This window comes from Cygnus atratus, chromosome 16 (assembly GCF_013377495.2).
Source record: "Cygnus atratus isolate AKBS03 ecotype Queensland, Australia chromosome 16, CAtr_DNAZoo_HiC_assembly, whole genome shotgun sequence".
Lineage (NCBI taxonomy): Eukaryota > Metazoa > Chordata > Aves > Anseriformes > Anatidae > Cygnus > Cygnus atratus.
In genome coordinates, this window is record NC_066377.1 from 1,245,324 (window position 1) to 1,255,895 (window position 10,572).

The following is a 10,572-nucleotide window of genomic DNA, read 5'->3' on the forward strand; positions in this document are numbered from 1 at the left end:
TGTCCCCCCGCCCCGTGTCGTGCAGCAGCTGAGCCCCGGCCCCGGCCCCTCTGCACCCCGGCAGATGCGAGAGAAGGCCCCGGAGGCAGATGGCAACATTTGGTCACCGAGCAGTCTTCCACGGGACTTCACCGGGCAGGCCCACTGGGAAGCCCCTCCATTTCCCCACGTGTCCCCCATGGGTGCAGGGGCACCGGAGGATGCGGCGGGGTCCCCGGGTGGGCATGGTGGGGAGGAGCAGCCAGGGAGAGTTGGGGCTCCGTCCTTGAGCCCCAGGACCCCCCCGCAACCTGGGGACCCCTGGCCCCCCCAGGCAATCGGGTGCAACCCCATCCAGCAGTGCCCCAGTTTTCCCAGTCCAGGGGCCCAGTTGGATGGGCACCACCGGGGAGCCTGGCCAGGGTGCGGGGACCTGCTGGCGGGTCACTGCCCATGGCCCCTTCCTCCCCTCCATCCTCCTCCTCCTCTCAGCTCCCCGTCTCCATTTGCATCCCATTTCCATGTGAATGGAGCAGGTCAAGTTGAAAGTTGAAAGCTGGCCCGGGCGCCTGGGGAAGGGGCCTCTGCCCGAGGTGAGAGCCCAACAAAAGGGGCCGCATCCCCAGGGCATGGCGCTCGCCAGGCCTCGGCCACGGCCCCGGCCCCGGCCCCGCTGCAGCCGCCCCGCCGCCATCTGCGGGTCCGTGCTGCTGCTCAGACAAAGGCCTCGCACCCGGCACGTCCCCATCTGTCGGGGCCCCCGCACCCGGGCACGGCGCGGCTCCAGCCCCGAGCGTGGCTGCTCTCTGCGGGGACATGTGCGGAGAGCTGGGCAGAATCCAGCCCTGAGGGTGATGGGGAGCGAGGCCGTACCCATGAGAGCCCCCCCTGGCAGCCCCACAGCCCCTGGGAAGCTCCCTGCGCCCACCCTGGGCAGAGCCAGCAGTGGGGAAACTGAGGCAGGGAGCAGGGACGGGCGGTGGCTTGCACGGGGCCGCTGCATGATGCTGGGTCCATTTCCCAGCTCCAAAGCTGTTTGTAGGCTCGTCTCGGTGACTGGCTCTAATTAAACACCAGGAATTAACACACGCCAGGTGAGTGTGGCAGCGGAAGGAAGGTCCCGTGGGGAGCTGCCAGCGCCGGGGAGGGACAGGGTGAGCAAACCCCTCCCCGGATCCAGGGGCTGAGCTGGGCCCCGTGCCAGGGACCTGCAGCCCCGCGGGGTGATGCCAGGCACCCACAGCCATCTCCACCCAGCTCTTACAGGGAGGATTTGGCCTCTGAGCTCTTTTTTTTTGTTTGTTTTGTTTTGTTCTTTCATGGCTGCGTTTCACTCCTGGGGGGGTCCTGGAAGCTGCACGTGCAGGGACCCAGCCCCGAGCACCCGTGGGAGGTGAGCACGGAGCCAGCACCGGCGCCCACCCGCCCCTGCCCCGTCCCCGCCTGCTCCAGAGCCGCGGGACAGGCGGTGAACGGGGCGCTCAGGGCGTGCTCCCGCGTTGGGCCGCCCTCCCCAAATCCATCCCCGGTTGCCCCCCGGGGAGGGCGAGGCAGCGGGGCGCTGTCTGGCTGCAACGCCCTGCTCCGAAAGCACCCGGCGTGCCCGGGCAGCTGCCTGCAGCCGCCTCCTGCAGCCCTCGTGGGTGCTGCTGGCACGGGGGGGACGCAGCCCAGCCGCTCACGCCAGGCAGATGCCCATGGCTCTGCCCCCACCTGCGGCACCCGGCGGTGCTTTTCCGGCTGAAACTGTCACGCAGATCCACATTTATGTGAAAGAATCCCCCAAGCCAAAGGGCAGCTCTGGCGTTTGTTTTCCCAGCTTCGCCCAGCCCTTCTCTCCCGTCGGCTCCTCGTCTTGCTTCCAAGAGCAGTTTGCAAAGTGCCCTGCTGTCCCGGAGCTCCTGCAGCGCCGTGCAGGATGGGCCGAACGCTCAGCCCCCACCCCGAGGAGCTGCGCTTTGCTGCGGGGACACGCCAGGAGCTGCGGTGCCACTGGTCTGGGCGCAGGCCAGCAGCTCCATGTGGCTCCAGGCTCGGTGGCCTTGCTCCGCTGTGTCACCTCCCTCTGTTCCACTGGCTGGGCCGCTTTGTTTGGAGGCACAGAAACGTGCTGGACTTTGGGACTGCGGGGGCCTGGGGCTGGACCTGGGGCCGGTGCGGGCACAGGGGACCTGTCCCTGCAGAGGCAGCGGGTGCCCACGCGCTGGGCCAGCCGTGAGAGTTTGGGGAGGGTCCGATCCCTGCCAGGGTGAGGGCAGGGGGTGGTTGGGGACAATTTGGCTCGGGTTGCACAGCTGTGGCGGGGCCCTTCCTCCTCCCCGACTGAACCACGAGAGCGCTCCTGCATCCACGCTGCCCAACCGGCACTGCCGGCTGCTCTCGGACCGGCGCCGGGATGTCACCGGCCACGGCCACGCTCCATGACGCAGCCGCAATTAAAGCGTGGCCTGGCGTGGAGGAAAGCCCCGTGCCTCTGCGTGCACGCTGGCAAGGAGAGGTGTTTTCAATCCCTTCGGAGCACCGGGCTGCCTCGGAGGGCGTCTTCTCCCAGCGGTGACTCAGAGGGAGCCGTGAGACGCCCCGCCGCAGGCAGACCCGTTCCAGTGCCCCACGAGCCCTGCAGGGAGCAGGGGAGGCCACAGTGCGGGGAGGCAGCAGGCACGGGGCCACCGAGCCACCACGGGACAAGCACGGGCCGGGGAGGCTCCGACAGCGCAGGGCAGATCCAGGTAGGTGGTGGAGGTGGTGCCGTCCCGTGTCGGTCCCGTGCCGGCAGCACAGGGCAGGGTCACCGTGGCCGGGCATTACCTGGGCACAAGTTGGGTGGCCAGCCTCGGGGCCTGGGTGGCCATGCTCCGTTCGGGCTTGGGGCAGGCAAAAACCTGGCTTTGTTTTCCGGGCTGTTTGGAGGACGGCTCGGCTCCGCTCGGGGTGGCTGTGCCGGGCTGGCGGCTCCCCATCGCCAGGAATGCGGAGCAGCAGGTCATGCCCGGCCGGGCTGTCCTTGCTGGCAGGGAAGGGGAGCCCATGGTGGGCATGGCGGGCTGTGGTGGGGAGCCAAGCCCTGCGTGCTCGTCCCTTCACCCATCAGGTGCTCCCCAGGGAGCTCTCCCCATGCCTGGCACAGGTTGCGGGGCAGCAGGGGTGGCTGCTGGCAGGGTGCTGCCGTGGGGTGCGGGACACGAGGGGTGCTGCTGCGCGGGCACCCCGCTGACAGCCGCTCCCCGCACCCCGGAAAGCACCCAGAGGGGGTGAGTCAGGCTCTCGTGTCCCTTCTCCGTCAGGTCTGGGTGACGCAGGGCCTCGGGGGAGGCTGGCGGTGATTTCCTCCCAGCGGGGCCGGCTGCAGTGGGGTTTGCCCCTGGACATCTCCCCTCTGGGCTTCAGCGCCCCCGGTCCCTGCAATTAGCCCTGCTTTGCCATGGGGCGTGTGGGCAGGGCTCCAGCCGGGGGGGGCCCTGCTTGTCCCTGTCCCTGCCCAGCGAGGATTTTGGTGCCCTGCACTGCTGGGGAGGAGCGCTGGGCTCCCCGTGGAGGGCTGCAGAAAGCCACCCCCAGCTCTGTGCTGCCACCGGGACTGTCCCCAGCTGCCCACGTGCCTGCCTGGCCCCCACAGACGCTTCCCGGGTCAGGCAGCAATGTCCCCACTGGGGCAGGAGATGGGGACGCGGACAAGCAGTGTCCCCCCTGGGGCAGGAGATGGGGACAGGAACAGGGAGAGGGACACCCAGCCTCCCCTGGCTGCTCACCTGTGGCGGCGCATCCCCTTGGATGCACCAGGGACCCCAGCGGGGCCGGGGGGTCAGGGTGGTGGGCACGGGCTGGTGGGCACTGTGGGGCCGTGGGGCTTTGGGGCCGGCTCCTGCCGCCCGCAGCCGCCGTGCCGTGGGCTGTACCCAGGAAGTTGTGCAAGCAGGTGAGCGGCCACAGGTGAGGCAGCCAGCTCGGGGCCGCTGTGGGAGGAGGAAGTGGGGCCGTGCTGGCCCCGCTGTGCCCCCCGCTGCACTGGTGAGTGCCTGGGCTCGCCCTCAGATCCCCTGGGCTTGCCCGTGCCCCAAACCAGGCAGTGCGGGGCTGGGGGGCTCAGTGTCGGGGGAGGGGGGGGGGGTGCAGCCACCCTGGTGCTCGGCCGGGCTGGAGCATTGCCTGGGGAGGCGGGTGGCAGAGCCCCAAATTGGGTGGGGGGGGATCCTGGGGGCTTCTCGGAGCAGCTGGGGAAGGGTTGGATGGTGCCAGGGCTGCCCGCGGCACCGAGGTGGGAGGGCTGGGGGGGGGCACGGGACAGGCTGGGCCCCCCCTGTGGGCGGGCAGCTGCCTCAGCGCGACCGTTGGGGCAGGCGGGTGCTTGCTGTGGCTGGCGGGCTCCCAAGGGTGCGGGGTTCACGGGCCTCCAGCACGGCTGCTGGCAGGGGAAACATGGCTGGGAACCCCCCTGGGCTTTTGTGGGGGGGCTCACGGTGGAAGCATGATGCTTGGGAGCAGCCCAGCACCAGTGTGCTGTGTCCCAGGACCCCCATGCACTGCCCTCGTTCCCCATCCACTGCTGCAGATAGCAGAGGGGGGTTGGGGGGGGGGGGGAAGGCAGGGGGGGTCTGCTCTCCCCCCCCCCAGGTCTCCTTGCTCCTCACGGCACCCCTCTCCAAAAGGAGATGGGGGGGGGGGGGGCAAGCTGCAGGCAGAGGGGCTCTGCACTAAACCTGCAAGGGGGCTGAGCACCGGGGGAGCTGCAAAGAGCGGGGACCCCCAGTTTCCCAGCCCGGTGGGGTGGTGGGCGCACGGGGCCGGCGGTGCCCCCCCGGCACGGTGATGCACCCCAGCACGGCCATCGCCGAGGGTCCGCAGCCGCTTCACCCCCGTGCTCCCTTCCGGGGCTCCCCGTGTGCCGATGTCGGGGTGCCCTCCCCGCGGCCCCATTGGCCTTGGTGCCGTTTGAAGCAGGCTTTGCTCCGCGGATTGGCCGGGCTCCGTTTCGGGGACGGCTGCCGGAGGCGTGGTCCCTGCCTTGAAATAGGAAGCTCGGCGCAGCCGGAGCAGACAGCGCGGCACCGCACAGCCCCGCGCAGCCGCTCGGGCCTTTGTCTGCCCGCGGGGCCCCGGGCGTGGGCAGGCAGCGCCCGCCGCCCCACCGACACCCCTCACCCTGGTCCCTTCCTTGCAGCCCGCGGCGCGTGCCCCCCGCGCCCCCCGCGCCCCGCCGCCCGCCCGGACGATGCCCGTCGAGGCGCTGAACGCCGGCGATGCCATGAAGGGGGCGGCGGTGACGGCGCCCTTCACCTCGGCCATGCCCATCCGCATCCTCAACAAGGGCCCCGAGTATTTCCGACGGCGCGTGGAGCCGGGCGCGCGGAAACCCAGCGCCGTGGAGAGGCTGGAGGCCGACAAGGCCAAGTACGTGAAGAGCCAGCAGGTCGCCAGCACCAAGCAGGAGCCGGTGAAGCCGCCGCTGCTCAAGCAGCCCCTCTTCGCTCCGGGCGTGCGCCGGGCCATGCTCACCCCGAGCCGTAAGACGCCGCCGGGACCACGCCGTTCGGAGGCCGGCGGGACGAAGACCTCCCTCAACCTGGAGATCCTCAACAACCTCATCAACATCTGCGACAGCCCCTTCCCCAAGGCGGAGAGCCCGCGGGGCCGGGAGTGGCAGTGCAAGGCGGAGGCGCCGGGCGCCGGGGCGGAGGGGGCTGGCAAGGCACCGGAGAGCCCCGCCGCCCCCAAGCCCTCCGGCACCGTGGCCGTGCGCAGGGTGGACGTGCGGCCCTGCGGGGCTCTGCCCGCCAGGGTGTCCCCCGCCGGCCAGGTGACGCCGGTGTCCTTGTCACCCGCCCCAGGCAGGCTGCCTGCGGCGCCGGCGCTGAGCTCGCCCAGCCGCCCCGAGAGCGCCCGCCGGCAAACCCTGCTGCACCGCTCCAAGTCGGACCTGAGCGACCGCTTCTCGCGGGCCACCGCCGACCTGGAGCGCTTCTTCAACTACTGCGGCCTGGACCCGGAGGAGGTGCGGGACATGGGCGCGGAGCACTTCGCCCGCGCCAGCTCCGACATCGTGTCCGTCAAGTTTCACAGCGTCAGCACGGCCAGCTCGGAGGGCGGCCGCTCGCCCCGCAGCGCGGCCACGCCGGAGGGCCGGCCGGCCGAGCGCATGCCCTACGGCATCTCCGTGGTGGAGCGCAACGCCCGCGTTATCAAGTGGCTCTACGGGCTGCGCCAGGCCCGCGAGCCCCAGCAGGTCTCCAACGTGTAGCACCGCTGCGTGCCAGCGCACGGTGCCGATGCCGGACAGGGAGGAGGCGCTGGGCAGACCGTGCCCCCCGGAGCGGTGGGGACATCTCGGACCCTCGGACTCAGGCACCGTGCCTCGTCCCTGCTGCCCTGCGTTACAGCTGCAGGGCTCGGGTGCAGCAGCCGCGCGTCCTCCCGGGGAGTGCTTTGCCTCGCGAGGGAGCTGGCTCTGTAGGGCCCCGAAGCCAGCACCCAGGTGCCCGTCAGCCCGCGGAGGGCTGGGGACATGGCTGTGCCTGCTGGCATCCTGCTGGCTGGGCTGTGGGGTGCACGGCCAGTCCCACCTGCACAGAGGGGGCATCCCGGCTGCTTCCAGGGGTCCCAGCTTGCAGGAGTGCATGGGCACCCTGGGGGGCACGTCGGGGGTCCTTGCATGTGGCCAGGGGGTGAGGATGCAGCCGCAGCTGGGGGGCGGTCACTGGTGGCCCCCATCCTAATGTCCTGGAGGAGCTGGGTGCTCTGCCAGGGAGGCCAGAACTGAGCTCCCCTTGGAGCAGCCCAGGCCTCTGTGTGTGTGCGTGTGCGTGCGTTTGTGTCTCCCTTTTTGTTTGTCAGCAGGAAAGCCCAGGCATGCTGTGCCCTGTTATTTATGAAGATGGTTTTATCAGTCTCTTCCTCATTTCTACTGTTTTTCCTGATGTGTGATCTGTAAAAGAAAAAAAAAAAAAGTGATAATAATGGAGAAGGTTTTATTAAATTTCTCTGCTTTGGATGCCCCGTGTGTGGCTGTCTCTGGATGTGGTGGGGAAGGACATCCCCGCTGCTGCCTGAGGGCCCTGGCAGGGCGCCTTCACGGGAATTACCCGGGCAGAGGCCAAGAGAGGGGCTGGGCCTTGGAGCTGAAGCAGCGCCTGCGTTTGGGCATCCCCTGAGTGCTGGGGACCGGGGAGGAGAGGGTCAAAAAGGGCCCCTTCCCTGCAAACCTCTCCTGGTGTTGCCAACGTGAGGGGCGCTGCCTCTGGCCCTGGCGGTGCGGAGCCAATGGGTGCCAGGCAGCGTGCATGCCGTGCCGTGCCGTGCCGTGCCGTGCCATGCCAGCGCGGGGCCCGGAGGGCGCGGCGGGGCGGTGTTTGGGTCTGGCAGGTCCCGGCAGAGCCTGGCCGCGGGATTCCCCTCGGCACCGCAGCCAGCGCCGCGCCAACCGCGCGGCCCTGCCGGGCGCTGCCTTCGCGCCCGCTCCAGCAAAGCGCCTCGGAGCTTGGCCGTGTCCTCGCTGCTCCGGGGCTGCGAGATGAGGAGGCGATAGCAGAGACCTCCCAGGCACTGGGGAGGTGCAGGGATGAAAGCCGGTGCAGGGAGCGCTTTGAAGATGAAAGCGCCCGTGTGTTCTCCCCGGGCAGCCTCGCGCGGCTGCGGGCTCCTGCAGCCCCAGTTTCCTTGCAAGGGGAAAGGCAGGAGGTGCCCCTGGTGCTGTGCAAACCTGGCCCACGTGGGCTGCTGGGGAAAGGGGCACCAAGGGCACCGGTGCTCGCACTGGGGGCACAGAGGGTGCAGGAGGGTTTGGGATGCTCGCAGCCGGAGGAGCAAACCCTGGCACAGAGCAGGGAGGAAGGGGGATTTGTGCTCCGCGCAGCACGTGGCAGCAGGGCTGAAGCAGCTCCCAGCCCAGCCCCACTCCCTGCATGGTGCCCGGCCGCCCAGAGCCCCCACCCCACACGCAGAACCCGCTCGGCTCCCTAAAAGAGCCTGGGCAGGTCTGGGGGCCCCCACCCAGGGCCCCGCTGACACCCAGGGATTTGGGGACAGGATGTGGCCGGTGAGTCAGGGCGGCCAACTCGGGAGGCAGCGCGCACCCACGGGATCCTGTAATGATGGTGCTCGGGGTGCTGGTGGCTCCCCAGGGAGCCGGACACGGGGCTGCACCCCCAGGGAAGCTCTGCGGGAGCCGCGTCCCCGCTCCCGGCTGATGCCGGCTGGGACCGGCTGTGCTGCCGAATTCCTCGGCCCGGCGTGTCCCAGGGCTTGAGCTAAATTTACCTGCTGCTGCCAAGGAGAAGCCCCCCCGCAGCCGACCCTCTGCTGGGGAGAGGGGCTGAGCACCCCTGTTGTGCCCCCTGGGTGCTGCTGCCCTCTCTCAGCCTTGGTTTGGTTCTGGGGTCCTGTGCAGCCAGCCCCAGCCCCGTGTGCTCACGTGTGCATGAGTACACGTGTGTGTGCACGCATGCGCGTGTGCAAACGCTGCGTGCACGTGGATGCAAGGACAGGAGGATCCACGCTCCCCAGGCAGCGGCATCTGTCCCTCGCCGCACAACCCTGGCACAGGCACGGCGAGGCGACGCGTGGGCCCCCGGGGATGCCCCCCCCCGGTCCGTGTGTCCCTGCGGGGGACAGGAGGACAGCCCTGGCCCCACGCTCCCCCGGGGGACGGGAGGACAGCCCTGGACCCTCACTCCCCACGCTCGGTATCACTTTCCCTGGCAGCTGCCTCCCCGCCAGCTCCGGTTTCGGAGCGGAGCCACAGCTGAGCCCGCCGGGTATTTATAGCGGGGAGCAATGACCGCAGGGGGGTCTCCGTGGCCCTCACCCTGCCCGTTCCCGTGTCCCCCATCCCACAGCCCAGGGCTTTGTCCCCTGGGTGCCCCATGGGGAGAGCAAGGAAATGGCAGCACCAGGGTTTGGGGAGCTGGGCACAGGGGACTCCAGCAAAGGGCATGGGGGGGGGCCCAGGGCTTGCAGCCAGGACGGCCGTGCCTGCAGAGCCTCCCGGCAGTCCCGCCTTTAATGCATTTTCCATTTTTTAATTACTACGCACGGCCCCACCGATGAGCACCTTGTGGGAAGTGGCAGCTGCACCGCCTGTTTTAATCAGTGTTAATTAGCGAAGGCCTTGAGAACGGGGTTGGGGGCAGGCCTGGGGGGCTGCCTGCGGGCTGGGTGCTGCGGGGTCAGTGGGGTCAGGGGGGTCCCTGCTCTGCAGCTGCCACCACCGCCAGTCCCCAGGGCCGCTGGGGCACCGGTGTCACCCCTGTCCCCTATGGGCGAGGGTGCTGCGGGGCGGTCACCGAGCTGCAGGGGACCTCTAGCGGCAGCAGGGCCGAGGGGGACGGGGATGGGCAGCGCTGGGTGCCAGGCTGGGTGCCAGGCTGGGCTCCGAGCCGGCAGCACCGAGCCTCATCCATGCACTGAGCTGCCCGGGCTCAGCGGGGCACGAGGGGAAGGAATGGGGCCGGGCGGAGCAGCCCCTTCCCCAGGTGGGTGTGCAGGGCGGGGGGCACGCTTGGGGTCTCGTTCCTCCCCAAATGACCCAGGCATCACAAGGTTGTTGCTGAAAGGTCCCTTTATGTGGAGTCCATACGTGCTGTGTACAAGGGGCCGAGGCAGCACCGCGCTGTCCCCAGCAGTGACCCCGCGGCCACAGCCCCCGTCCCCGCCACTGCCGGAGCCCTCGGTGAAGGTGGGAGCTGTGCCTGGGGGTCCCAGCCCTGCATGGGATGGCCATGAGACCCCTGGGTGGGATGCACAGGGTGCCGCAGCCCTGCCCTCTCCCACCACCTTCCTGCAAGTAGAGATCACCAACTTCTTGCTCCTGCCCAAATTGCTGAAACAGGGGCAGCACGGACCCCCCCCCCCCCCCCCACGCCATGGGTCCAGGGACACCTCGCTCCTGGGCAGGGACGGCGCTGGGGGGGGGGGGCGGGTGCTGCCCGGCGCAGCTCTTGGACAATAAATATCTCTTAGTACAAAAATAAAAGCGTCTCCGTGCCAAGCTCCAGGGCACAGGCGGGCGCGGGGGCTCTTCTCAGCAGATGGAAACCCGGCTGTGTTTCGCCCCGCGCTTTCCAGGCCGTCACCAAACTGGTCTCCAAGTTTGGGTTTGCCACGTACACACAACTGCGGGGGCTGGAGCCGGCAGCACGGGCGGGCTCTGCCCTGCCAGCACCCCCGTTCCCCTCCCTCCATCCCCCAGCTCCGAGCCACCCCCAGCCTCCAGCCCCCTTCCACTGCCCCCTGCCCCCAGCTCCTCCCGCCCCGCAGCCCCTCTCCCCATGTGCCACCCCCAGCCCCATCCCACCCCTCCCTGGCTGCTGCCCCCCCGCCAGCACCTTCCAGCCCCAGGGCCGTCACCCATCGCACCGGGGCCAGGTCCCCTGTGCCTCGAGGAACGCCCCTGTCCCTTCCCACCGGCCCCATCCTGCGAGGAGCAGCGCCCAGCGTGCACGGCTGGCTGTCCCCTCGCACGGGGACGGCGCACGCGGGAGGGGACAGCCGCGTCCCCTGGCACGGCTGCGCAGGGAGGAGAGATGCCACCAGTGCCTTGAGCTCCCGGGGTGCTCGCACGCGAGCTCTGCTGAACCCCCGGGGAAAGCAGAACGGTGGCAA

General features: G+C 69.7%; 1 protein-coding gene across 1 annotated transcript; it reads left to right on the forward strand.

Moving 5' to 3' along the window:
• Positions 1-5,007: 5,007 nt before the first annotated feature.
• On the forward strand, positions 5,008-6,956 carry FAM110A (family with sequence similarity 110 member A). Its single transcript, XM_035567113.2, has one exon. The coding sequence runs from the start codon at positions 5,189-5,191 to the stop codon at positions 6,212-6,214; it is 1,026 nt and encodes a 341-aa protein (XP_035423006.1). The 5' UTR covers positions 5,008-5,188; the 3' UTR covers positions 6,215-6,956.
• The last annotated feature ends 3,616 nt before the right edge of the window (positions 6,957-10,572 follow it).